This window comes from Bufo gargarizans, chromosome 4 (assembly GCF_014858855.1).
Source record: "Bufo gargarizans isolate SCDJY-AF-19 chromosome 4, ASM1485885v1, whole genome shotgun sequence".
Classification (NCBI taxonomy): domain Eukaryota; kingdom Metazoa; phylum Chordata; class Amphibia; order Anura; family Bufonidae; genus Bufo; species Bufo gargarizans.
In genome coordinates, this window is record NC_058083.1 from 297,806,267 (window position 1) to 297,834,218 (window position 27,952).

At 40.7% G+C, this 27,952-nt stretch overlaps 1 protein-coding gene across 1 annotated transcript; it reads left to right on the plus strand.

Annotated features, from left to right (window-relative positions):
* The first annotated feature begins 284 nt into the window (after positions 1-284).
* On the plus strand, positions 285-27,805 carry LOC122935388 (G-protein coupled receptor family C group 6 member A-like). Its single transcript, XM_044291159.1, has 6 exons — positions 285-403; positions 4,781-5,078; positions 7,242-8,099; positions 9,968-10,174; positions 15,787-15,904; positions 26,754-27,805. The coding sequence occupies exons 2-6, from the start codon at positions 4,797-4,799 to the stop codon at positions 27,803-27,805; spliced, it is 2,517 nt and encodes an 838-aa protein (XP_044147094.1). The 5' UTR covers positions 285-403; positions 4,781-4,796.
* The last annotated feature ends 147 nt before the right edge of the window (positions 27,806-27,952 follow it).

Consider the following 27,952-nt stretch of genomic DNA (forward strand, 5'->3'; position numbering starts at 1 on the left):
CTTCAAGAATTGACTACAGGAATAAATTCTAGACTAGTATGTCACGATGATGCAGGACTGGATAGGTTGAGTTTCTGCCTAAAGGGAATAAGCTTTATTCTTTAAAGAGGAAAAACCAGAATTGTTACAGAAAGGCCTCTTGCACACAGCCGTTGCCTAAGGCCTAAATGTCCCAGAGAGAACACACTGGCCTGTGGGGCTCACAACTCACAATCACCATGAACCGGCTTCTTCATATAATTTCTATAGGTCTCTGCTGGACACCTGTGCAGATGTATAACATTACTGAAGACGCTGCAGCTTATCTACCAGGAGACATTGTGATTGGAGGACTGTTTCCTATCCATAAAGCGATATCAAATTTAGAAGAGAAAACAGAAAACAATCATTTCCTGTGTGACAGGTTAGTGGTAATATGCTCATAAGATAATCATAGTTATTGAAATCTAAAATGTGTCATTTACATCTAGGTAACGTACTACCATTAAATATGTAAATTGTAAGATCTTAAATAATAGGTTTAGATAAAGGATGGATGTTGGGTAAACATTTGGTGGGGAGACCACCTCCCCAGAAACTGTCATAATGCTTAGTTGGCAATGCACATTATATAATGGTTGGCAGATGCATTTGATGTCTACAGAACCTAATGCAAATCTGATTTATATAGGGATACCTTTTTTGCTATCACATTATACATTTTTGTTATTTGTTATATAATTTATATGCACGCTTATTTAACCTGCAGGATACAAGCGCCTTACATGTACGGCGCTGATATCAAGGGTCAAATCCCAGCGCCGTGCAGGAGCTGCGCCTGCCCGATCAGCTGCAGGGGTCGGCAGTCACTGGTAGCCGGACCCCTGCTGTATGCGCTGGCATTGGTAAAAACACCAATTCCAGTGCATTAACCCTTCCACTGCCGTGTTCAGCGCTGACCATGGCACATGTGGTATCCTGCCGGGTGCGGGGTGGCCATCGGGTCTTTGCGCTGTTGTGACAGGGACCCGATGGCAGGGAAGGCAGCCCGATGCCTTCCTTAGGCATTGTGGCTGCCTTCCGTGACAGCCTGTGAGATCCAGTCCCCTGGATCTCACAGGCAGGAAGGCTATAAGTGTATTACACTTATTCAAAATCACTTTATAACTGAATTGGTGCTAAAAAAAATGGTTTTGGAAATTTTGTTGAAAATTTGGTAAATTTGGGATTATTTTAAAAATAAAGGTGAAATATATCTACTCAGATTTGCCACTTCATGAAGTACAATGTGGCACGAGAAAACAATCTCAGAATAGCTTGGATAAGTAAAAGCATTCCAAAGTTATTACCACAAAGTGACACATGTCAGATTTGCAAAAATTGGCCTGGGATTTAAGGTGAAAAGTGGCCCAGTAGTGAAGGGGTTAATATAAGGCTCCTTAAGTAAAACATTCTGTGTTTAGAAAACCTTACTTGATCCAAAGGAAAGCAAAAACCATAATGTACAGACTAATTTGCCATATGACTGAAAAATGTCTTCCTGACCTCCTACTGACAATTATGATTTAGGGGCTCTGAATGCACTGAGCTCTACAGTGTACTTGAGGCCTTAACACCTGCAGGACCTTGCATGAGAATGCTCGTCCGTCCTAACTGGCCGGTACTTAATGCCTTAGGACTAGCATTACCATCCTAGGGTTAACTGGCTACCCCACACGTGCTACTGCGATCATCAGCAGGGGCCCTGCTGATACTGACAACCGGGCCCCTGCTGTATCTGCCAGCATTGGTGAAAACACTGATGCCGATGGATTAACCCCCTGACTGCGGCAAACAGGGGGTTTGCGGCAGCTTGTACATCCCCATCGGGTCCCTGTGCTGCGGTGACGGGGACCCAATGGTTGCTATGGAAGCCGCAATGAGGCCCGGGACTTGTACAGGCATCGGGACTGCCAGCTAAGGAAGCCCAAGAGATCCAGCCCCGGGGCTGGGTCTCCTAGGCAACTGTTAGCATCTTACAGTGTAAGGGCTCATTCACACGACCGTTGCCCCTCCGTGCCTGTGCAATGGATCGCAATTTGCGGTCCGTAATGCACAGGCACCGACCGTGGGCCAGCCGCATGCGGATCGCGGACCCATTCACTTTAAAGGGTCCGCGATACCTCCGTTCCGCAAAAAGATAGAGTAATTTCTATCTTTTTGCCGTGCGGAGGCATGGAACGAAACCCCAGGAAGCACTCCGTAGTGCTTCCGTGGGGTTCCATTCTGTGCTTCCATCCATTCTGCACCACATCTTCGGATTTGCAGACCCATTCATGTGCTCGTATATTGCAGACCCACCGTATGCGGGCCGCAATACGGCAACGGAGGGACATAGGTTGTGTGAACAAGCCCTAGGGCACTGACAGTTCAATACAGCACAATACAGATGTATTGTGCTGTATTAAAACAGGGATCAGACCCTGAAATGTTGAAGTCCCATAGTGGGACAAAAATAAAAAATAATAAAAGTGAAATAAAACAATATATATATTTTTTAAGTTCAATAAAAAAAGCCCCTTCCTCATAAAAAGAGACATATAAAATTGTAAAAAATAGAATAGGTATTGCTGTGTCCGTAACAACCTGCTATATAAAAATGTCCCATGATCCACCTTGTCTGGTCAACACTGTAAAAAATATATATAAAAACTGTAAAAAAAAAGGCTTTTTTTGTGACATTTTATCACAAAAAGTGTAATACCAGGCAATCAAAAAGTCATATGTACCCAAAAATAATACCAATCAGCATAGAGATCCTATCCATAAGATGGTCACACATTACTCAGTCATCTCCATCCAAACACACTGCACTTGCACCAAACTGCCAACAGTCCAAATAGAGATGGAAGAGGCATCACATAGAGGTGATTTGCCTGGTCACATCACCCTCCATCAGTAGCCAATCTATGGCCAAGACTTCTGTGAGGTCTGCACAAAACACATGACAAACAGGGGAGCTATGTTTTTATGCAAAAAAACTACTTGTCCATTAACAATCAACACTTAATGAACAATAAGTCCTTAAGAATTACTGTTAAAACAAAACCAGAACTGCCTGGAGATGTGATTTTCCCTGGAAAGCTTTTTTTTATTTTTAATAATAGTTATCCAGATATACCCCTGAGGTTGAGGTGCCTCTGAGGTTTCCTTAACAGGAAAGAATTTGGCTTTCAAAGATATATGCCTTTCAACCATCGCAAAATGTAAGCTGGATAATCAGCATAGTACAATGGGGTAGACTTTACTTGCTGGAAAGCTAGGTATGGCGATATCTAAAAAGAAAATTCCTTTCCTAGTGCAAAAAAGAAGCAGAGCTACAGCCCATATAAAAATATTAAGAAATTAATCAGTTCAGTTTTGACCTATTAGTGGTTATTAGGAAGAAAAAATTTAAACCATTTTAGAGTGACTTCACATGTGACCGAAATTCGGCCAAAAAATATGCCACATAAAGACTTTCCACATTATATGTGCCCTGCTTCGGTATAACATTCTGCCATGCAAATAATCATAGCTTTTCCAATGCAGGATTTTTCCATTAATGTCAATGGGGGATGTACTCTGCACAGAAATCCACTATAAAATCCATATAGAAATCTGCATCAAAATCGCTCCTGCATATTTTCTGGCAGAATTTTCAGCCACGTGTGAAGACACCCTTACATCAACAAAGAACGAACAGCAGCAGAAGATATTGTTTGTATGAATTGTTTTGGTGCTGTTATTATCACTACACTAAACCAGTTCTTGCAAGACATTAATAAAAGCAGATATATTGAATGGAAGGAATTTATCACACTCTACACTCCAGAATCCTGGCTTCAAAAAGTCACAAAAAGGGGGTCTAGGAAATTTTTAACTTTTTTGTACAACTTTGTATGTTTATACCATTCACTCCAATTTTGAAAAGTTGGCATGGTTATTTAATATTTCAATGACATATGTAGCAATCCAAATGGGGCTTACAATCCAAGTTCCACATTAGTATGTCTATGGAAGGAAACCTACGCAAACACAGGAAGAACATATGAACTCCATGCAGATGTTGTCCTTGGTCAGATTCAAACCTAGGAGTCCAATGCTGCAAGACACCAGTGCTAACCACTACGCCATGGTTGGTCATGTTAAGGAATTTCACTCCAGATTTATCACTGTGATTATTTGAAGAAAATCACAAAAAAAGTTGCTCCAGTCATTCCAGTAGGGAGGTGGCATAAAAAAAAAACCTGTTGCAGCATTTCTAGACTAAGGGGGTGATGTATAACGTGTGCTGCACAAGAAATGTGGAGTGATTTTGCCTGTTTTGTCTGTAGAGTTTGCTTTTGTCCAAAATTTGTAATGTATTTGCAGAATTTTTGTATTTAATAAAGGACGAACAGCTGGTTTATGGTTTAACTACATTTTTAGCCAGATTTATGATTGCGACTTTTTCACAAAAATTGGCAAAAGTGTATGCCAGTGTTCCCGTGGTATGCAAACATACAAAATCTAATATAAAAGCTGTAACAAATTCAACATTTTGAAAATTGGCTGCAAAAAGACTAGCTTCAAACCAAGTAAACACTCCAAAAAAGGCCAAAAAGTTGCATCTTGATACATTACCCCCAAGGTGTTAGGTTTAAAGATGCACCAAATTTAACAAACGTTGCGTGTAATTTGATAAATTAGGTGCGAAGTACGCTAATGCAGACTCAAAAAATATCGGCTTTATGATAAATGTCCCCGTGTTTTTTATTTGACTTTTTTTTGTTTATTCCAGGTTTTATGTACGAAGCATGATTGAAGCTTTTTCCATGATCTATGCCATTGAAAAGATTAATAATTCCACCTTACTCCAAGGAATTAAATTGGGTTATGAGATATATGACACATGTTCTTATCCTTTGAAGGCCGTTGAATCAACATTAAAGTTTATTCCAGATTCTGCAATGAGACAAAATGATTCAAACTGCAGCAATAGAAAAAACCCACGGCCTGTCAAAGCAGTTGTAGGAGAAATTTATTCAGAAAATTCCATTGCTATTTCGCAGATACTCAGCCTTCATCTAATACCACAGGTATGAATACACTTGACTTAATATAAAGCATGTGACAACTGGCATAATTGCATTGATGGCTAAATCACATTGATCATTTTTGGTCTACTCTTTCCCAGTTAAATAAAGGCAGTAGGACTATCAGTATATAGGTATTTGATAAATATATCTGAAACTTTATTCATAAATATTACTTCGGACTTGATCTGAATCGGTATTGGTTTTTAAAAAAAACTACATATACACCACCATGACCATGTAAAACAAATTTCCCTGCATGCTCATCAAGTGGGATAAATCAACATTATGCCCAAGTGATGATAATAGGACTAAGCTGGTGTCACAGGGACAGCCCATGTAGGTGGTCCCATTTTTTAATTACATGAGCATCTTTATAACGCTTTATAACTGAGTTTTTTCGATATATTAACAATTCCCCTATTTTATGGGTTTCCAGTTAAATAAATGCAGTAGGAGTAAGGCATTACTCCTAGGGGTCAAGTTAATCTGCTAAAATGTTGGTTCACTGCAAGTTGCAATATGTATTACAACTAGAGTTGAGCAAATCGAAGTATCATAGGTGTAATTTGATCTAAATTGAGGAAAAATGTGATTCGCCATAAAGCCGAATTTCCTCCCGCTTCGTGGTAACAAATCAATTTCATTGGTGGTAAAAACAAAAACAAACATATATATTCTCACCTCCTCCATTTGCGCGTGAAGAAGCTGCTGCGCCCATCTTGTTTAAAGATACCGCGGTGACAGCACAAGATTTTGCGGGGTGTCTTCAATTAGGATGGCTGCAGTGGCCTCTACTGAATCAAATGGATAAGCAGAGTTTTTTTTTACCGAATTAACCCCTGAAAGACCTCAATGTTAATCTCAGATGCCACGATCAGCAATGAACGCGACATCTGAGGGGTTCAACAACGAGAGATGCCCCATCGCCATTCCCCGTCATTGCGCCCTCTTCATACAAAGAAATGCCCTTTGTGAAGCAGCCAAATCGAAATTTTCAACTTCACTCACCTCTTATTACAACATATAGTGAATGACTGGTTGTCACAAGTCATTCACTATCCACAGGTTAGGGGTTAATAATTAGTTTGTGAGGAAATCACCAATCACGAGAATTGGGACCCCATACCCCTCAGGGCCTTCCAAAATGAATGTAATTAGGGATGCAGATGGCACAAATAAAAAAAACACAAAATCTAGCAAAATATTTTTTTCTGCTGCACATAATGAAGATTTATCAGGTCTCATAAGTTTTAGTGTGAAGAGAGTTAATCCAATGGTCAGAGGGGGAGACCTCATTTATTGAACAGAGAAACACATTGGATTTTCCTCTTAAATACTACTTTTCCACATTGTCTTAATTATAAAAAATGTGCTGCTACAGCCAGTGAATGATACCATCGGTGACATCTCCCTTATGCGTCACATCAGTGGGTCACATGACGCAAGGGGGACACATCACCTCTGCGGCCAGTCATTAACTGCAGTAGTCATGTGATACTGGATGTAAGCAGGCAGGGGCAGATTGGGAACTTAAAGTGGCTCTGGAAAAAAACACAACGTCATCCCGTGTTGTAGATGAGTTCAAACTGACAGAAGACAGGCCAAAACAAGTAAGTATGAACAACCAAAGTAGGCGGCGCCTGCAACACTATAGTGCAGTACTGAATACTGCCCCAACAGAACCAAATACCACAGGACAGCACAAAATACTTCCACCCTCATCACAGTATTCAACTGTATTAACATCATGAGAACTGTAATACAGTTGAGTTCAGGAGGGTAACTGTGGCCATTGAGCATCAGATCATTATGTACCTGGCCTGCTGCCATCAAGAGGGCTTGAGTGGCCCTCTGGAAAATTTCCCTCTAGGGTCTATTGTCAATCCTCCCCTGTAAACAGTAAAGGGTGTCTGTCTAAAAGGGCCCAAAGATGGATAGCATGCCAAGGTGCTTAAGTGCCGGTATTTCTGCCTGTGGCACTCATACTCGAAACATTGTTTTCACATGATCTGTGTTTTGAATTTGTACATTGATCTCGTTTTGATGTGGTACTGAAATGATTTGTTATATACGTGTACTTTGTTACATGCTACTTGTTACACTATTTTATCAATAAGCTTCATGATATGAAAATAATTGAATTTATGTTTTTACTTTATGCAGATAAGCCCAGCATCATCTGCTCCCACCTTAAGTGATAAAGTAAAGTTCCCTTCATTTTTACGAACCATCCCAAGTGATACACATCAAACAAGAGCAATTGTGGAACTAATAAAAACATTTCAATGGAACTGGGTGGGAATCATTTCAAGTGATGATCAGTATGGCCGATCTGCTCAGGAACTTTTGAATAGTCTTTTTAAACTAGAAGGTATATGCACAGCCTTCTCCAATCCAGTGCCATCCTATGCAGGTCATCCCCTTCTGAAAGATTATTTAGAAAGTGCATTATCTAGCATCAGAGGTAGTTCTACAGAAGTTGTAATTGTAATTGCAAAAGATCCCATTGTCGCCAACCTTATTCAAGAATGTATTAAACTGAATATTTCCAAAATTTGGATTGCCAGTGACAGTTGGTCGGACTCAAAGGACGTTATGAGTATCAAAAACATTGAAAAAGCTGGTACTTTTCTTGGAATAAATTTCAAAATGGGCCATGTTATAGGATTTGAAGACTATCTAAGCAACTTGCAATCTTTAGGCCATGGAGCCGTTAATCATTTTCTAGAAGAATATAAAGAATTAAGATTTGACTGTACAGAAGAATATAGGGAATATCTGCAGTGTGTTAAATCTTCTTCTGGAAACTGTAGTTTCAATGGTTCTTTAGAAATTAAGTCTCCATTTGCATGCCAAATTGATAATTTCTCTTTCGCAAATGATGACTACTTGGTGAAAAATATTGAATGGAGCAGAACGTACAGTACACATCTGGCAGTTTTAGCAATAGCTAATGCTCTAGATAAGGTTTTGTGCACAAATGGAGTTTGTAAAAAATGGTTCGACTTCTCGCCAAGTCAGGTAAGGTGAATACATATTACAGGAGTATAACAATAGAGTAACTTGGATTTCTTTCATGCTGCTAAATTGATATTTAGATTAAAACATAACTTAATATCTACCACTTGCTCGGTCTTTACTAACTGAAGTTCATGAAAGCCTTAACAGGAACAACTTGTTAGAAGTAAGCACTGCTGTATCGGTGCAATGCAATAAATATGGCTGCAGCAGTGTTGTAGTTATAAGGATTGCAACGGGGTCATAACTGGTTGATATTGACCCTCTTAGCAAGGGTGGCCCTCTGCACACAGTCACTCTCCCCTTAATTACCGAGGAGAGTGCTTCTGAGTCTCTCTGCCTGATCATAGAGATAATTTCCCTATCATACTTCTCTGTATGATCAGTGCAAGGAGCAGACAGTAAGTTATGGCAGGGCCAATGCTGGAGCCTAGAGAAGTGAGTAACCACTAGATCCTAGGTGTACACCATTAAAGAAGATAAATAATCTTAGACAAGCCGTCCAATAGCTTAAAATAAAAAAATCATGTTATTCTCACCGCTTTCTCCAGCCCCATCCTCTGCAGACTTGGTCCAGTCTTCTGCCACTGCTTATTTAAAAACTGCAGTGGTGATTTACTAGTATAAGGCAAGTGACAGCTGCAGCCAATCTGTCTTCAGCTGTCTAATGTGAGTTCTACAGTGCATATTGCATGACAATTTATTGTGTATTGTAATGTATTGTGACTGTCAGTATTACACTGACTATTGCCTATGAGACCCAGCGTGAGGGTTGGATGTCATACTGTAGGCCTCCATAGTTGGAAGGTACCAAGGCTTTCGTAATTCAATGGGATCAGAGTGGGAGCTCTCTCCCTCTGTAAACCCCATAGATGCAGTGGACCGCAGCATTTAAGGGTTAAACTGCCGGCATCACAGTTTTGACCGATGTTGCCGGTTACTGCACGGGCCTGGGCTCCTGCTGCTGATAAGGCAAGCACAGCAACTATGCTCTCCCGATCAGCACGCCGTACATGTATGGCGCTGGTCGAGAACTCCCTTTCCCCTGCACCATACATATACGGTCATGAATTGGTTAAAGAGTAACTTTTGTTTCATTTTTATAATTTACATCTAAACCACTCTATATAAGGTCCGGCTGCTTCTGAGAGTGTGCTATGGAGAGTTTGGAAGAAGATTATCCTTATTCATTACCTGTGTCTGGACAAACATGAAACCAACTAGTCTCCATTTACCAGATTAAAAAAATGATAATGGAAGACAGATTGCACAGGGTTGTATCTGACAACTGTTAAAAATGTCAGATACAATCCATATAATTACCAGAAACAGTGTTATTCCTCATAAGCATCCATATGGTAGCTTATTCTGAAAAATTACCTGAAACAACAACTGCATTTAATTTGCGTATGTAACTTCCTATAACTTTTCATCTTAAATTGGTTGTGCAGGCAGTATATCTTCATGACCTATCCACGGTATAGGTCGTCAATATCTGATTGGGAGAGGTACGACACCAGACACCCCTGCAGATCAGCAGTTTGAAGAGTTGTTTGGCACTCCATGTCGGCGCCGTATACTCTTCATTACACTATGCATTGTCTCAATTGCAGCAGCAGTGAATTGAGCGAGTACTTGTAATTACACACAGAGATAACATGCAATGTAATGAAGAGGAAGCAGCGCTCACATGGAGAGCCAAACAGCTTTTCAAACTGCTGATCTGCAGGGTGTTGCACCCCAGCTGATCAGATATTGATGACCTATCCTGACGATAGGTCATCAATATATACCATCTGCAGAACCCCTTTAATCTATGATATTTCTGGAATAATAATAATAATAATTAAATATAATATTCTCTTATGCAGCTACTGGAAAAACTAAAGAATGAGACTTTTTCCTTCAATGGTGAAACCTTTAACTTTGACTCATCTGGAGATGCCTTAATTGGATATGATGTGTTAGCATGGAACTTGTCGACTAGTACAATTGAGATTGTTGGTAAATATGAAATATCAGAAAACAAGATCAGCATAAACAGAAGATTAATTCAGTGGAACACAGAAACTAATCAGGTAAAAAATAACAGCTGGCAAAATAACTCCCTATAAACCATTGTAAAGGTCAATGAGCCAATGTTAATATAGTCATTGACAAAAATAATTCACCAAGAAGGAGTTGTTGGAATCCAATGAAACTTTCTACGTGTTAAGGTAATGATGAGATATGAAAGTGATAAAAATATTAGAGATAAAGAAGAAGTTTATTGGGGAAAACTGTACAAGTGAAAGGAGGCTCTAGTACCCTTTTGGGCCGCCTCTGGCCTGAATACAAGATAAGTAGTGATGGACGAACATCGGCCAGGATGATTCGCAATCAAGCGGACGCATTCACTTTAATGGCAGGTAAACCTGAAAAACCTTCAGGTCATATTTGCAGCCACCAAATACTTTCTAGGAGTGCACAAATCATCCCTCAACATGGACAGTGACATACCAGAGGGGGATCAATGGCAAAAATTCCCACAAAAAATATGTATTTTAATCAGGGGCCATTTTTATGCATCTGAAAGGGAAAATCTAAAAAATGTGCCCTGCTGGAGCCTAGACATTTTTTATTTCAGGCCACGGGAGTACAGGCCCCAAACATTAGGCATTCACCAAACAGAAAACATCAAGTAATTATGTGGCTGGAGGTATATTAGACGGTCATTGGATATCAATTTTATTGCAGGCCAGTGGACTACAGGCCCCAAAAATTAATTCACCGTACAGAAAAGAACAATTGATATTGTGGCTGGAGGTATCTTAAGCGGTCAACGTATAACAATTTTACTGTTGGCCAGTTACATTACAGGCCCCAAAAATTATGCACTTACCGTACAGAAAAGATCGAGTGATTATGTGGCTGGAGGTATATTAGACGGTTAATGGATATCAATTTTAGGGCAGGTTAGTAGACTACAGGCCCCAAACATTAGGCATTCACCGGACAGAAAACATCAAGTGATTATGTGGCTGGAGGTATATTAGACGGTCATTGGATATCAATTTTACTGCAGGCCAGTGGAGTACAGGCCCCAAGAATTATTCATTCACCGTACAGAAAAGAACCATTGATAATGTGGCTAGAGGTACATTAGGCGGTCACCATATAACAATTTTACTGTTGACCAGTTACATTATAGGCCCCAAAAATTATGCACTATATAGAAAGTATATTATAGGTATATTACACCCCTGCCTCAATCAGTTTTTTGGGGGGGCAACTGGTTTATCACACCAGTTGCAATTAGTTGTTCCAATAGTGTTTGTCCATCTGTATAGCTGCGGTCTCGCAGCAGAACAGCCCACAACTGCTGCACAATATATATGCACTATATAGAAATTATATTATAGGTATATCACACCCCTGCCTCAATCAGATTTTTTGGGAGCAACTGGTATATCACACCAGTTGCAATTAGTTATTCCAATAGCGTTTTCCCCTCTGTATAGCTGCAGTATCTTAGCAGAACCGCACACAACTGCTGCACAATGCAAATGAACTATAAAAAAAATTCTATGTTAGAAAGTATATTATAAGTATATCACTCCCCTCAGTATCTCACACCTATCGATAGCACACCTATACCAGTCCTTAAAAGGACTTTTGTGGTCCTATTAGCTAGCATTTGGTGTCCCTAACAATCTGTCCCTGCCCCACACAGCAACCTCTCCCTACACTGGCAAAAGACTGAATATAAAATGGCGGCCAGATCGGGTTTATTTATAGGGTAGGGGGTGTATCCATGTGCTAAAACATCTCAATTGACTGTCCTGTCCCACCTGATGGATGTGTCATGGGTCAAGGTTCGGCGCAATGCAAAAGAATATGGCGCCGGTGGACTTCTCCATATGTTCGCATGTTCGGCAAATCGCAAACGAGCAAAGTTCGCCGCAAAACTACCACCGGGCGAATCACAAGGCCATCTCTAGTTATGAGCGGCAGAGGCTATATTCGAATTCGCGATATTTCATGAATATATACCCTGGCGTGGGTCACTTTTGCTACATTTTCCAAGCTGCTAGAAGTTTCCTGAGACTGGAGAAAATGGTTGGCACGGCAGAACATTAAACATGGCTTTATATGCAGATAGAGTGCTCCAATATATTCATGATTGCGCAAATCGGTATTAATGATGCAAATATTTTGGTGCAATGCGTGAAACTTCACATTCTAGCAGGTCTGCATGTATGTATGGACAGCAGAACATATCACACTACCTAGCACACTACACTGCAACAGCTACACTATATCAGGATATAACCTACACTGACTATCTCCCACTAACTATCTGTATTATATATATCTAACTATCGATTTAATGTAGTGTGGAAAGCATAGAGCACAGCAATGACATTGCTGTCTCTTTCAGAACTTTAAAAAACTGTCGAAAATGGCTGCTGGGGAGGTTCTTATATAGTAAGGGGTAGACAACTTTTCTATTGGTTCCTAAGGATGTTGCTAAGCTCAGACAAACACATTGCAGCCTTCTCATTGGGCCACAAGCAAGAAGGGAGTTAACTGCTGAAAAAAAATCTAGAATATTCGAAATTACGAATATATATCACTATATGTGAATATTTGCGAATTCTCGAAGTGCCAATATTCGCAATTAATATTCACGATTTAAATTTTAGCGCCTAACACTAAAGATAAGGTACGGTTGGGCATACAGGTTCTGTACAGTATCCTATGGTACATTTGCCCACAGACGTTGCAGTTGGGCCTGAAAATCCTATACACTTATAGGTTGCCGAAGCAGGCGTCCCAGCTGGTCCCATAAATCCTCAATTGGCAAAAAATCTGATGAACGGGCAGGCCAAGGAAGTTTTGCAATCTGGCAGATACATTCCTGGGAAACCCTTGCCTTGTGTTGGCATTATCCTGCTGAAAAATGCCTGTTGGAAGCTCTGCCAACGCATGTGACCGCATGTTCTGCACCTATTGCTTAGCTGAGCGTCCCTTGTATCACTGCTTGGTTAACCAACAGTCATATGAGATGGCTCCCCAGATCAGCACACCAGCACTTTGGACACAGTATTACCCCACAGCAAAGGTAGAACTGAAGGGCTCACCTCAAATTATACATACTCAAGCCAAATTGTTGTCAGATCCCAAACAGAACCTGAATAAGTTGCTAAAGAATATTCTGTTCCAATCCATGGCAGTGTAGTTTTCAATCATGACACCACTGCAAACGAAGGCAAAGGTAGCAGACTGTCAATGGCACAGTGACACCAAATTTCCTTCTGCTAAGTGCCCGAAAATGGCCCAGTGTGTGTAATAAAGGTGCCACCGGTGTCTGGACAGGGGACAATGAAACTTCTGGAAATGCTTGTGCTTGTCCGCTGATCAAATGAACATCTCTACTGGTGGTCTGTCTGGGCCATCTGGAGCCTGTTTGCTGCGTCTGCATTCCCTCACATAACTACTACTCCCCACACCTCCTAAGAACTAAGTCAGATGGTGTGGAGTTTGTCAAAATGACCATCCTGCTTCTCTCAATCCAATGATGTGCCCTGTCATCTAGGCAAATGTCTTAACATTTGTCATAGAGTCAGCAAACTTCCAAGGGGTACACTAGCCAAAAGTAGCCTCTAAGAGATTTTTAATAGGGCAAAAGAGGAAGCACTTTTACACCCTTTTGTGGGTCATTTCTCAAACTGGTGTAAAGTAGAACTGGCTTAGCTGCCCCTAGCAACAATTCAGATTCCACCTTTCATTTTTGACAGCTCCTTAAGAAAGTGAAAGGTCAAATCTGGTTGGTTTCTATGGACAACTAAGCCAGTTCTACTTTACACCAGTTTGATAAATGACCCCATCAGTGTCAAATCAGATCACACCTGTAATCATTTATGCATCTGCCCCAGACATATAGTAAATGAATGCTGAGTTTTGCAGCAATCTGACATTCATATCTGGATGTGTTATTTATGGGTTTTTTTTTGTCAATGAATGCATGTTAGAGTACTGCATAGCTAGAAATTGACGGTCAATGATAAGTCACTTGTTTGCTGTTGATTGCACCTTTTATGCCGATCTCATTTGTTGCAGGACATCCACACATCTGATTGCCATTTATAATTCAATTGACATGAGAGGGATGACAGACAAATGGTTGCAATTAGGGATGAGCGAATCAACTTCAGAAGAAATATCCAAAGTCGATTTGCACAAAACTTCATTCCAATACTGTACGGAGCAGGAGCTCCGTACAGTATTAGAATGTATTGGCTTAGATGAGCAGAAGTTATTGCTTTGTGAAGTCTCGTGAGACTTCGGGTTATAACTTCATAAATTAATTTGTACTGTAAAAAAACATTTCCCGAACTCGGGTTCGGCTCTAAGTGGTACCTTGGAACATCCTAATTGCAATAATACAAAAACATGCAATTGTAATATATAAAATGCTCTTGACTACTTGCAAGTAACTTTTATATTCTTGTACGCCACCTGTCATGGCAATTTATGAACCCTTGTCAAAGGATGCTTAAAGTAGCATTCCCACAAAAATGTTTTATTCATTGACCTGTTAGAAAGATACAGGCTATAATCTGCAGGGAATGTAATCTTCTCATCAGTGTCTGTATTTGTGAGTTATCCCCTACCTTCTAATTCTCAGATGTGTCATGTGACCAACTCTCTGATCTCCAACAAACACAGGACAGGAAGTCCATTTGTTCTATGAGACTGACAATAAGGCTCCCCTAGGAATACATGGAGAAACTGACTTCCTGTCCACACATAAGGTGCTGTGTTATTTGGAGAGTGTTGGTCACATGACACAGCCGAGAAGCAGAATGGAGGTTATAACTCACAAATACAGACACTGGTAAGAAGATTACCTTCACTACAGATTACATCATGTACCTTTCTAACAGGTCAGAGAATACAATTTTCCGTAGGAATTCTTACTGACATGTCTGTTTTAACAACAAATTGCATTCTACATGTAATGCCAATTCTCAGGCATCTATTCTTATGACCCTTTATTATTCCTTCTAGAATTTGTGAATTAATTGCAAGCAGTTTTCAATGAAGGCTTGCTCAAATCCTTCTGTCTCTTTATGTAATCATAGACAGACTAGATGATGTTAAGCTGATCCAGTGAGAAGGAGAAATGAGGAGTTGGAGCCTCCAGTAGAATGTCTGTCTATACCCATGAGTCTGATGAATGCACTGGTCCACTGCTGAAATAGATTGTCACCAATAAAGCTTTTATCTTGAACGATAGCGGCAAGATTCTGTTCCAGTAAACTGGCGGTGCAGCTCCAACTCCTCATTTCACCTCCTCATTGGATCAGCTTAGATTTTTTCCTTCATTAGAGTTATGACTATTTAGCATAACCACTCAAGGTGAGCCTCCACCTGTTTGCTTTTCATATTTTGTCATTCCTATTGGCAATTCTATCTTTGGTGCACTGTGTATAATTTTATCATAATCGGATGATGTTAAAGGGGTTATCCCATCTTAGACAATGGGGGCCTATCGCTAGGATATGCCCCTATTGTCTGATAGGTGCGGGTTGGAATTGGTGGACTTGTGCGTCCACAGTGTGTATTGCTAGTATGTAGTACAAAATGATGTACATGTGTAATTTAAATGTTTTTTTTCTAAATATTTGTATTTATTATTTTAAAGGTCCCCTTTTCAAATTGCTCCAAATCTTGTATTCCTGGGTATTTTAGAAAATATTCTTACATAAGTTGTTGCTATGAATGTGTCCCTTGTCCTAAGGATTACTACTCCCCTATGGCTGGTAAGTATGTGTTAGTTCTCTTGAATTGCACTGCCTTGACCTTCTTATATTAGCATGATTTCTAAACATGTGGACTATGGGTCATCGGAGTGGTTACTTAAAGAGGACCTTTCACCACCCATGATAATTTATCTTTTAATAGCTTCATGCATTCCCCATGTAATAACAATTATAGAACATCTATTCCTATGTATCTGTTATGCCATTCCTTTATTATTTCTATTAGAAGTTATGAATGAATTGCTATTAGCCTTCAGTAATGGTACAGAGTGGTAACCAGTTGGGGGGGAGGGGGTGTACCTGCAGAGTCTAAATATGGCAGCACTGATTGGATAGAGTGAGTCTGTGCAGGTACACCCCCCCCCCCCCCAACTGGTTACCTCCGCTCTGTACCCTTACTGAAGGCTAATAGCAATTCAGTTATAACTTCTAGTTGAAATTATAATAAAGGAACGGCAGAACATAAAGCCATAAGAATAGCTGCTCCAGAACTGTCATTACATGGGGAATGCATGAAGCTATTAAAACAGGCATTTCCAGAGCGGTAAGAGGTCCTCCTTAAATAATATATCATCATGCATGTGTTTTACAATTCACTGTATTATTCGGAATTATGAGGATACCACATATACAGTATGTACAACGTTTTGTATTTTCAAAACTATCTGTCTGTCTATATATTCCTTCTTAATTATCTATTTCCATCTATCGTAGAAAAAAAGGAAGCTAAGTTAAAGGGCAGAGCCCATGAAGGGTGGATTGGCAGCATGAATGCTCTTCGCATCAAATTTTTTACTTGCTGTTCTTTCAGTGTAATGCCTGGGAAAGGTCCTCACATACACACTGAATGTATATATAAGACACCATGTACCAGGCATATGCCAACAGATTTTAATTTAGGCATACATTGGACCAGTTTGCATTGGTATACTCTTTTTATTTTTTATTTAATTTTTAACTGCACACTGTTCCTCCTATAAAAGGAACACAGTAAAAAAAAAAGAAACTACCGTATTTTTCGCCCTATAAGACGCACCGGCCAATAAGATGCACCTAGGTTTTAGAAGAGGACAATAAGAAAAATATATTTTCCATTACACCTCAGGTCAGACCAGTAGTCAGACCCCCAATGTTAATTAGACCTCAGCTGACAGCCCCAATCGGACCCCCAATGTTAACAAGACCCTCATATAGGCCCCCAATGCTATATATCAGCCCCCCAGCCTCATATATCAGCCCCCAGCCTCATGTCAGCCCCTAGCCATCAGTTTTTACAAAGGAAAATTATGGAAAAGGAAGACTAATGCATTTTTTTATGCATCTTTTTTATGATTCTAAGTCAGCTGTCTAAAATTAATACAAATAAGTCACAGGGGCCTGATGGGATACACCCAAAGCTTAAAAGAGCTCAGCGGAAAACTAGCAAAACCATTAACAGATTTATTTAACCAATCAATGGCAACAGGAGTCGTCCCAGAAGATTGGAAATGAGCAAATGTTGTGCCCATTCACAAGAAAGGTAGTAGGGAGGAATCGGGCAACTATAAGCATCAATAGTGGGAAATTTAATGGAAACTATACTTAAGGAAAGGATTGTGGAACATCTAAAATCCCATGGATTGAAAGATGAAAAACAGCATGGGTTTACTTCAGGGAGATCATGTCAAACTAATCTTATAGATTTTTTTGACTGGGTGACTAAAACAATATGGCGGAGGTGCAGTAGACATCGCTTATCTAGACTTTAGTAAGGCTTTCGATACTGTCCCACATAGAAGGCTTATTAATAAATTGCAGTCTTTGGGCTTGGACTCCCATATTGTTGAATGGATTAGGCAGTGGCTGAGGGACAGACAACAGAGGGTTGTAGTCAATGGAGTATATTCAGACCAAGGTCTTGTTACCAGTGGGGTACCTCAGGGAATTTGTTCTGGGACCCATATTGTTTAATATCTTTATTAGCGAAATTGCAGAAGGCCTCGATGGCAAGTTGTGTCTTTTTGCTGATGACACAAAGATTTGTAACAGGGTTGATGTTCCTGGAGGGATACTGATCACTGAACTACTGAACGTTTGTATTGTTGTATACTCAAAATGTTAGACTTTATTGGTATACCTTAAAATATAGAATGAGAGTGATGTCCTAAAGGGACTAGTATTCACAATAGGGGTTATCCCTTGTTTAGCAAAAAATGCCAGAAAAGGCACTAGCTCCGGCCAGTCATATATTACACCCCTTTCACTTGTATGAGGTACATGGGGTGAACATATCCGCCGGACACAAGCTTACAAGGTAGATAAACCCCTATCAATTGTGAAGCATCCACCAGAGTTCTGATGTGATGCTACCACAAGTAAATCAGCAGAAACCGAGCACTAAGAGAGGGGTGGGGGAGGGGAATTGTAACCAGGAGAGACATGGGCCAGGGTGCTGTCTGCAGTAAAATTCAGAGCCTTATTGTATGCTCATCCTGCACAGCTACTCCGAGGTCCCCAGCTACTCCTAATTCAGCCCCAAATAATTCCTTACAGATAATTCAGTGCCCGGGACGGCACATCGCCTTGAACCTAGCAGCTAGCGTTTGTGTATGTCTATGGTATGCCCATTATTTGCTCGACGCATTTCTTATAACGTATATCATCAGGAGCCGGGGTTTAGACACACAACGTATAGCAGACAAACACATAGAACTGTCCCTCTCAGTTGTGGAGACGGCAGCATCGGCGCTAAGATGGCCGTGACGCGGGCGCCGGGAGCAGCTGTTTAAGTCACCTAGGCCACTCCCATCATCCCTGAGACGGCCAATCAAGGGGCTAGAGGTGCGGTTGCATCGCAAACCACCGCCCCCATGCTGAACGGCCCACTTCAGGGGTGAATCATCCTGGGTGTCAAAACACCAGAAATAATAAAAGGAATGTATTGGCGATTCTTTTAGAAGCAGGACGGCATTAGACTGCAGCAAAATATGCTGGACGTGGAGTTAGATGGAGCAAACAGTGTTATTCCCTTTGCATCTGATCACATTACATAGCACTGAGTCCTATGCGCCCTCACCGAGAATGGGGAGGGCTGTCAGAAGCTTATATGACTACAAAAAATGATGATGAGAAGTGAGAAGGATAAGTATGGATCCTGAAGTCAATAAGCCCTCCACATATTACTGCTAATGGCTTAAAGGGGGATCCCAAGATGGGATTCCAAGATGGGAGCCCTCCACATATTACTGCTAATGGCTTAAAGGGGGATCACCAGATGGGACATTCACCAGACAATTGATTACATAAGGTACACTTAGGACCATATCAAATGAATCAGGCAAAATAAATAAAATCATTGAGCCCCTTCGGACGCACTGTCTGTAATATTCTTTTGTCATGGTCACCACCTCTCACAGATCTCCTTACTATTTAAATTCCCTGGAAATGAATAGAATCCAGGTCATTATCATGAGTAGAAGCAATGTGACGTGCAATGGGAGTATCCGCACCCTTTCGAATGTCCTTTAAGTGCTCCCCGATCCTTCTCCGGAATTCTCGGATCGTCTTTCCAACATACTGCATCCCACAATTGCAGGTTGCCAGGTACACAATGCCTCGGGTCTTACAGTTGATAAATGACCTGATTGCGTATTGCTTTTGCGTGACATTACTAATAAAGCTGTTCCCAGTCTGAATGGTGCCACATGCCACGCAACCGCTGCAGCGAAAAGTGCCCACTGGTCTAGTCCCTAGCCAGGTAGGTGCCACAGGGGATTGGTATAAGCCGTGCACCAACCTATCGCGCAGATTTCTCCCCCTGCGATATGTAATGCTCGGCTCATCACCCACCAAATGACCCACATCTGGGTCCGATTGTAGAATTCCCCAGAATTGGGCAAGAATAGCTCAAACTGATTCATGGGCATCATCAAAGGTTGCGATAATACGCATTTTCTCATCCTCCATTGTTTTCACCCGTGGAACTAGTAAAGTGTTACGGTCAGCCGCTAATGAATGCTGATGTGCCTTAGCGAGCACATGTTGGGGATACCCTCTCCTACGAAATCTCTGTTGCAGATCTTTGGCTGCCACCAAATACGCTATGGCGCAACTGTTCCAGGGTGACAGACTATTTGGTTACGACTATGAAAAAAAGTTTATATCACTGTATTACCTTAAAGCGAACCTGTCTCCGGGATTTTGGGTATAGAGCTGAGGACATAGGCTGCTAGATGGCCGCTAGCACATCCGTAATACCCAGTCCCCATAGCTCTGTGTGCTTTTATTGTGTAAAAAAAACGATTTGATACATATGCAAATTAACCTGAGATGAGTCCTGTACGTGAGATGAGTCAGGGACAGGACTCATCTCAGGTTAATTTGCATATCTATCAAATCGTTTTTTTTACAGAATAAAAGCACACAGAGCTATGGGGACTGGGGATTGCAGATGTGCTAGTGGCCATCTAGCAACCCATGTCCTCAGCTCTATACACAAAATCCAGGTGACAGGTTCCCTTTAATTGCAGTCTATATGTGTATTTTACAAATATTCGCTATATTGCTATATATTCTTGTTTTAAATATGATGAATATTCTAAAAAATGAAGTTATAGCAATATAGCGAATATATTAGTTATTTCAAATTTTGTGTACTGTTATTCCACTTTGGCATACTCCTCCCCAACAAGCAACCCAGTCACCATGGGAATGGCTGTGGGTTAGAATATACCATCGGATCTGAGTTTTCAAGTTTTTTTCTAACCCACAGGTGTTCCCATGGTGACGAGGACGCTTGTCGGGGAGGAGTATGCGAACAACTGTACAGATAGAATTTTTTTTTTTCATATTCTAAATAACAAATATATTTGCTATATTGCTATATATTTGTTTTTTAGAATATTCGTCAATTTGTTTTCCATATGAAAACATGATTCCTTCCTGCTTAAAGGGAACCTGTCACCGGGATTTTGTGTATAGAGCTGAGGACATGGGTTGCTAGATGGCCGCTATCACATCCGCAATATCCAGTCCCCATAGCTCTGTGTGCTTTTATTGTGTAAAAAATCTGATTTGATACATGTGCAAATTAACCCGAGATGAGTCCTGTCCCTGACTCATCTCATGTACAGGACTCATCTCAGGTTAATTTGCATATGTATCAAATCTTTTTTTTTACACAATAAAAGCACATAGAGCTATGGGGACTGGATATTGCGGATGTGCTAGCGGCCATCTAGCAACCCATGTCCTCAGCTCTATACACAAAATCCCGGTGACAGGTTCCCTTTAAGTTGCTTGTGGGCCAATGACTGGCCCACAAGCAAGAAGCAGTGAGGAATCATGTTTTCAGATGTAAAAAAATGCAGAATATACGATATAGCGAATGTAGCACTATATTCCAAATATTTGCGAATTTTCGAAGTTGCGATATTCTCAAAAAAAATCGTTCATGTATGAACACGGCATCTGAAGGGTACAATCATGGGGAAAGGTGCTCCACAATTCGTAACAAAGCAAAATCTATTTGTAAAATTTAGCAAAGCAGCCAAATCGAATTTTCTAAAACTTCGCTCATTTCTAATCATGAAGGTGACATTGAATGATAAATGAATGTAACCCAGTAGTTAGCTTTATTATTAGAGAATCCACTGTCCATTATTTTAATAAACTTTTTGTCTTATGTGGACAAGGCTATTTTGTTATCTTGTGTAATCCAAAACACTGATTGCCCCAAGTCATCATCATAAGGGGTAGGAATGACATCTGAAGCCTGGAAGAGGTTAGAGAGCCTTGCTTTCACCTCACAATGATCAGAGCATGGCATAACAATCATTTTTGAACACACACGTTTAAAACTAGTTAACTTCAGACGGTTTGTGACTGTCTGCCGAAAGTCACTACATGACCAGAGCAGGTGCTGAGGATATATGCTATCTCTCGCCCCTGTATATCAAAGATTTAGAAGAATTTTGTTTTGCTACAGACCTCTTGCCTTGTTCATATATAATGGCATACATTCTGGTGTCTTTCTCAAGTTTCCATTCTGGGTAGACCTAGATCAGAATAGACACCTTGGCACAGCATTTTAGACCAGACTCTTTACCACATGTAATGACTATTCCGCAGTCTGCAGAGGTTGAACTCACGAGGACGGCTGTATCTCCGTTACTCCCTGGGCTGGCATACAGTGATGGGCATCTTTGTTAACTTTGGAGCACTCCCTGGCTTTGGGGATTATCCTGCCTAATGGTGATTGGTGTGATGATGGGGACCCCTTGGTGCTGTTAGGTTTTGAGGTGCAAGACAGGATTCCCAAAAGTGTTGCTTTGCAACAAACAACTGTCCTTGTTGGGGAAGACAGGCCTAGATAATTGCTTCCTGAGTCAATCTTCCCAAAGCCCTACTTTCTCTCTCTCACAGACAACCACAGATGTGCAATATTTCTCTTAGACTTTTCTGCACTTTTCTCTGTTCAACCATCGGACAGGTTGCTGAATCTCTCAAAATGTGACACTACAATGCCCAGCTAGCTCAATAAGTATTTCTGCTATACCCACTGCCGTGGCAGTTTATAACAGGCTGTTTCAACACTATGCCTGGTTAGAGAAGCTGCTTTTCTCTCTGAGGAAATATGCTATGTAGCCACACAGCTATATGCAGGTTCTCTCCACAGTTGTTAGCATGCACCTCTTTACACAGATTGATTTACTCCCAGATGTTTCTAAATTGTTTCCTTAGAGGTTTGTCTTGTAGCTCTGTCTTTTTTTTCCAAGCTGGCTAGTATTCATTCCCCCCCCATGGGTGATTTCTGCTTCTTTTCTTCCTATCTCATACTCAAGACTGAACTCACTCTCAGCAAACAACCTCTCCCTACGGGGAGGTTGAGCAGCCCCTCCTCACTACAATTGCTAACAAGCTGGTGTTAACCCCATCTTCACAATCCTCAGGATGGAATTTAAAGGGGTTATACAATTGTAGACTTTTATTTTAGGCCCCTGCAGAGTAACTGGGCCTGCAGTGGTTTGGGTGATGGGTGTCTGAGCCATAGTCCCTCACATTGCAGCAGTGTCTGTAAAACCGCAATTTTGCTGATAAGTCTGCTATCTTGTCCCACTGATGATTTCTGTAAGCAATGTTCTTAATTCTGGAGATCTCTCTGGAGTGATGATCTCACAGGAGAACTGGATATGGTACCTAGGAGTATGAGCATTGACCTGTGCTTGCTCTTCCTTCTCTGTCTGACCTGGAACTCCCCCTCCTGGCATGAAGTAGGACCAGGCCACTGCTACCAAGAGGGGAGGAACAGGGTGGTTATACCTCTTCTGTTGGAACTAACGGCCAAAACATGAAAATAACAAGACATTACATAACAATACATAATACAATACATATAAAACATTAAATAATTATATACCCCCAGGTCTGGGGTACTGCATCTGTTAAAAAAAGTTTGAAGTTGGATAAAAATGGCACATGAAAATTACATATTCTTAACCCTTTTTAGTAAACCGATCCCCTTTTAGTTGCTCCATGCATGAATCATGTCTGACTTCTTCAGATATGATATGTCTGATCTCCCATCCCTTGTTGCAGGATTAGCCTTTGGGGCAACTTGGATACACTACATACGTTCTCTGGCGTATTAGGCTGAGATATATCAGGACAAAATGATGTAACATAAGGGTACAGCTGTGGTTTTCTCTCTGGAGGATCTGATGGCTTAGTGCTGGAAGTTACTTTGTTACTTGGAGATGGTAGAATCTGTTGCTGTATGAGTACATCCATGTGGTACAGTAGATTAGAAGTGACTCTGGCATGTGCAACAGGAGATATAGGTGATGATTGCTTTAGCGCCTAATCAGTAGCTCGATTAGCTGGGTCTTCCACTTCTCCTAGGATGAAGCAGTCCAGGTCAGTGTCTTGGCAGAATGCTTGTTCAAGGACTCTCAGTTTAGCTAAGGCGGCTGCTTCTTCACTTTCCATTCAGAGAATTTTTAACTGGGCTTTTGACTCTGCCTCCATCTGGGCCCTCTTTCTCCTTACCTCTGCTTCATTCTTTTCTATTTTTGCCCTTACCTCTGCTTCCATCTTGGCAAAGGAACTTCTAACACTAGCTTCTTCTGCATTGGCATGGAATTCTATTAGCTTGACACATAATGCTGACCTAATTAGACTATCTGGAAGATTGAGATGCAAGTTTGTTGGAGGCTGATCAATGTGATCCTACCTCTCGCAAGTGTGTGATGCAGAGTTCTATTTTATTCTTGGCATCTTGTACTGGCACTTGTTGCCATTGTACCATGCATGCCAGAGTTGACCACTTGTGGGTTTGGTTTGTGTTCAATGGCAGTTCTGCTCTGTGTGTCATGACATTGGTCTCTTGTGGAGTGAATTGTGCATATATGCTTATATTACCTCTCAGTCCTTAAGGGTCCATTCACACGTCCGCAATTTCGTTCCTCATTTTTCAGAATGGAATTGCGGACCCATTAATTTCTATGGGGCCGCACGATGTGCTGCCCTGATCCAGAATTTCAGATCCGCACTTCTGGGTCCGCAATTCCGTTCCCGAAAAGAATAGAACATTTCCTATTCTTGTCCGCAATTGCGGACAAGAATAGGCATTTTCTATTAAGTGCCGGCGATGTCCGTGTTTTGCGGATCCGTGGATCCGCAAAACAAACACGGACGTGTGAATGGACCCTTATTGTGAGGGCTTTCTTCCTTGTGGCTTGCACTGGTAGTTCTGATGGAGTGTGTCAGTTGACAACTGCACTTGGAGACTATTCCAAGAGTTAGTGGCTTGGTGGCTCCCCTGCAGAAAAGTCCAGATCCCTGAAGAGCGGTTAAAGGGTGAAAACCAGGGACCACTAGGATAGCGCCATCAGGTCTAGCCCAATGTCACACCAGTTAGTTGGCACAATACACCATTGTTGGTAACATGCCCGTAAAAGCATCCCTTCTTTGAAGTACAAGCTTTCTTTAGCTACCTCTGCTGAGGCATCCTCTATAGCAGAGTTGCTCAGAAATGTGATATACTTTGCGGACAATAACTGGTAGAAATCATAGGTGGCAGATAGATGATTGAAAGCTGTGGCTAACTCTTCTGCATCATTGTTAAAGCGTTCAAGACATGCTATGTAGTTTTCAGCTCATTCCCATAAATCATTTAGATTTTTATGGAACTCATCTCTGGTTGCCTCAAAGTTCTCTCTAATCTTTTTTGTTGGCTTAATAACAAAGTTAGATTATATGTTTTGTTCTGCAATAGGTGTAGCCGCACTAAAAGGAACTCTGTGTTATCACAGTGTTATCTTTTGACAAAAGCTATTGAAATCCATTGAAAAATTCAATTTACATTTTCTTGCCATTGTTTACTTAACGTGTAAACCATTAATTTTAGATCTGCTTCATCAGTACATCTAAGTTATCAGAAACATGACACATTTTTCTTGGTCCTATGCCAGAAGAATCCACAGCGCTCATTGTCATGTTTTGCTTTTTTCAGAAAGGTACTGTCTTTTTAAGACAGAACCGCTGCTTGCTCACAGATACAGAACTGTGGTCAGGATATGGCCAGAGATGGCAGATGACTCTAAGCTTGCTTGTAGACTATGGGGCACATTTATTAAGACTGGTGTTTAAAATGCCAGTCTTAATAAACCCTTCATAACTTTGGCGGATCCTCCGCCAGTTCTAAGTGTAAGACAACTTCCTAGCTGTCTTACATTTAGACATTTGTCTACACCTGAAACAGGCATAAAAAAATGGTAAATGAGATGGGCCTGCTGGCTCTTCCCCACCCACACCACGCCCACTTTTTTAGACCAGGCGTGAGTGGGGAGAAGTCGCAGATTGCCATGCAACTAGCTGTTGTGCTGCAATCTGTGCCTGAAATACACCTAATATAGGAGTATATCAGCTTAATAAATGAACCCCTATGTTTATACATGCAAAAATGTTGACTTAGGTTTCTTTTGACGATTCTGCCACCCATATACATGAGAGAAATCTCTGATGTGTGTGAGTGGCTATCTCTTGTACAAATAATGGAAGATAGTGAAAACACTATAGTCACTCACCTATCAAAATCATTTACATGTAGAATTCAAGTGAGGGAGATGCAATGGATATGCCTTTAGGTAACTTATTGAATGCACTTTGAGAAATTATAAGATAGAGGTCAAAAGAAAATCCCCTTTCCAGATCTGTGATGCATGTCTGACAAACAGGAAAAGACTGCAGGACACAGGATATAATCTCGCAGAAGAGGAGGAGTTAAAAGATGAATGGCATAATGAAATTATAACCACAGATAACTTACCTAAACAATTAGAACAATGGCTACCAGAGGGCAGCAAAGCACATTACGTATAGTTGATAACAGGTATAACACAGAATACAATTAAATTAAAGGGGTATTCCAGTTATACCAAGTTATCCCTTATTTACAGGGTACTGGATAACTATTAGATCAGTGGTGGTCCTACCAATGGGTCCGCCATAGAATTGAATGAAGCATCCACACACATGTGCGACTAGCCTCTCCATTCTTTTTTAGGGGTGCTGCAAGGCAGATGGGCCCCCATTCTTATGATCAGTGGAAAGGGGGTAACTTGTAACATCAGAAATACCCCTTTAGTTGTAATTTTAGCTGTCCATTAGCTGGGACAGGACCATACACTATGGCACAAATTCAGTGACTGATTCTCTATGAACATATATTTAGGAATTGGGATCGATTCATTAGTTGACTAAGTGACATCTGCATGGTTAGTGCCAAGAAAATATTTTTCTGTCTGTCAGATATGGCTGTTTATATTTAAATACAAGACTGTTATATCTAATTGACTTTTTTTTCTTCTAGATATGACTGAATGTCTAAAATGTTCATCCTTGCAATGGTCAACTAATGGAAGTGATCGATGTACAAACAGGACAATTGAGTATTTTGCTTGGAAAGACCCATATTCCATTACATTGGTGGTTTTCTCAGTCGTTGGGTTTCTACTTGTGCTAATCACAGGAGTTTTGTTTATTTATCACTTTGATACCCCAGCAGTTAAAGCAGCGGGGGGGTACTACACGTTCTTATTGATGATATCATTGCTTTCTAGCTTGGTGAGCATAGTTTTTTTTATTGGAGAACCTACTGAAACTCTCTGTAAAGTCAGACAACCTCTCTTTGGTATCAGCTTCACCATCTCTGTATGTTGCATTTTGATGAAATCAATCCAAATTCTGATAGCGTTTGAATCTGCCAAAAGATGCAAAGTATTAGCTCCAGTAAAATACCTATCACCAGTTGTTATTATTACATTAAGTAGTATCCAGATGATTATTTGTACATTATGGCTCCTGATGAATGGACCTTACCGTCAAGATGATACAATGAATGACCTCATAATACTAAAGTGTAATGAAGGTTCATATGCAGCATTTGGCATCATGCTTGGCTACATTGGGTTCCTTGCATTGCTTTGCTTCATTCTAGCTTACAAAGGCAGAAAGCTTCCTGAGAAGTACAATGAGGCTCGATGCATCACCTTCAGCATGCTGGTCTATATGTTTGTGTGGATCCTCTTTATCCCAATCTATATCAACACCACAAGCGGTATGTATCTTTCAGCTGTACAAGCTGTGGCCATACTAGCCTCAATATATGGACTTATAACCTGTCACCTTTTGCCAGGTTGCTACATCTTGATTTTTAAAAGAGAAACTTGCACACGAGAAAAATACCTGCAGAGTACTTTATCATTTTTTAGAGCTAGAACTAATGTGCAGACATTTTGTAAAGCCAAGTTAAATGTAAAATTTCCTGCTGCCACCTTAAAGCCAAATGTTGTAACTACTCAGGTACCACATTTAACTTTGGGTTATCCATTGATAGTAAGAAAAAGACATAATAGCTGTTAATAGAAAAAAAAAAAAATGTCTCAGGTCGGGGGTGGAGTATTGATTTACTAAGTGTATTATTCTGGCTGTGCTGAATATATAGATTATTTCTATATTTACTATAATGTTATATGAGAATCCATGTAAAATCATGTAGTATATGTTAAA

Excerpts from the sequence above, each read along its gene's own strand:
- LOC122935388 (XM_044291159.1), top strand. The coding sequence starts at position 4,797 with ATGATTGAAGCTTTTTCCATGATCTATGCCATTGAAAAGATTAATAAT. Across the intron at positions 10,175-15,786 it reads GGAACACAGAAACTAATCAG|GTCCCCTTTTCAAATTGCTC; the intron begins GTAAAAAATAAC and ends ATTATTTTAAAG. Across the intron at positions 15,905-26,753 it reads TTACTACTCCCCTATGGCTG|ATATGACTGAATGTCTAAAA; the intron begins GTAAGTATGTGT and ends TTTTTCTTCTAG.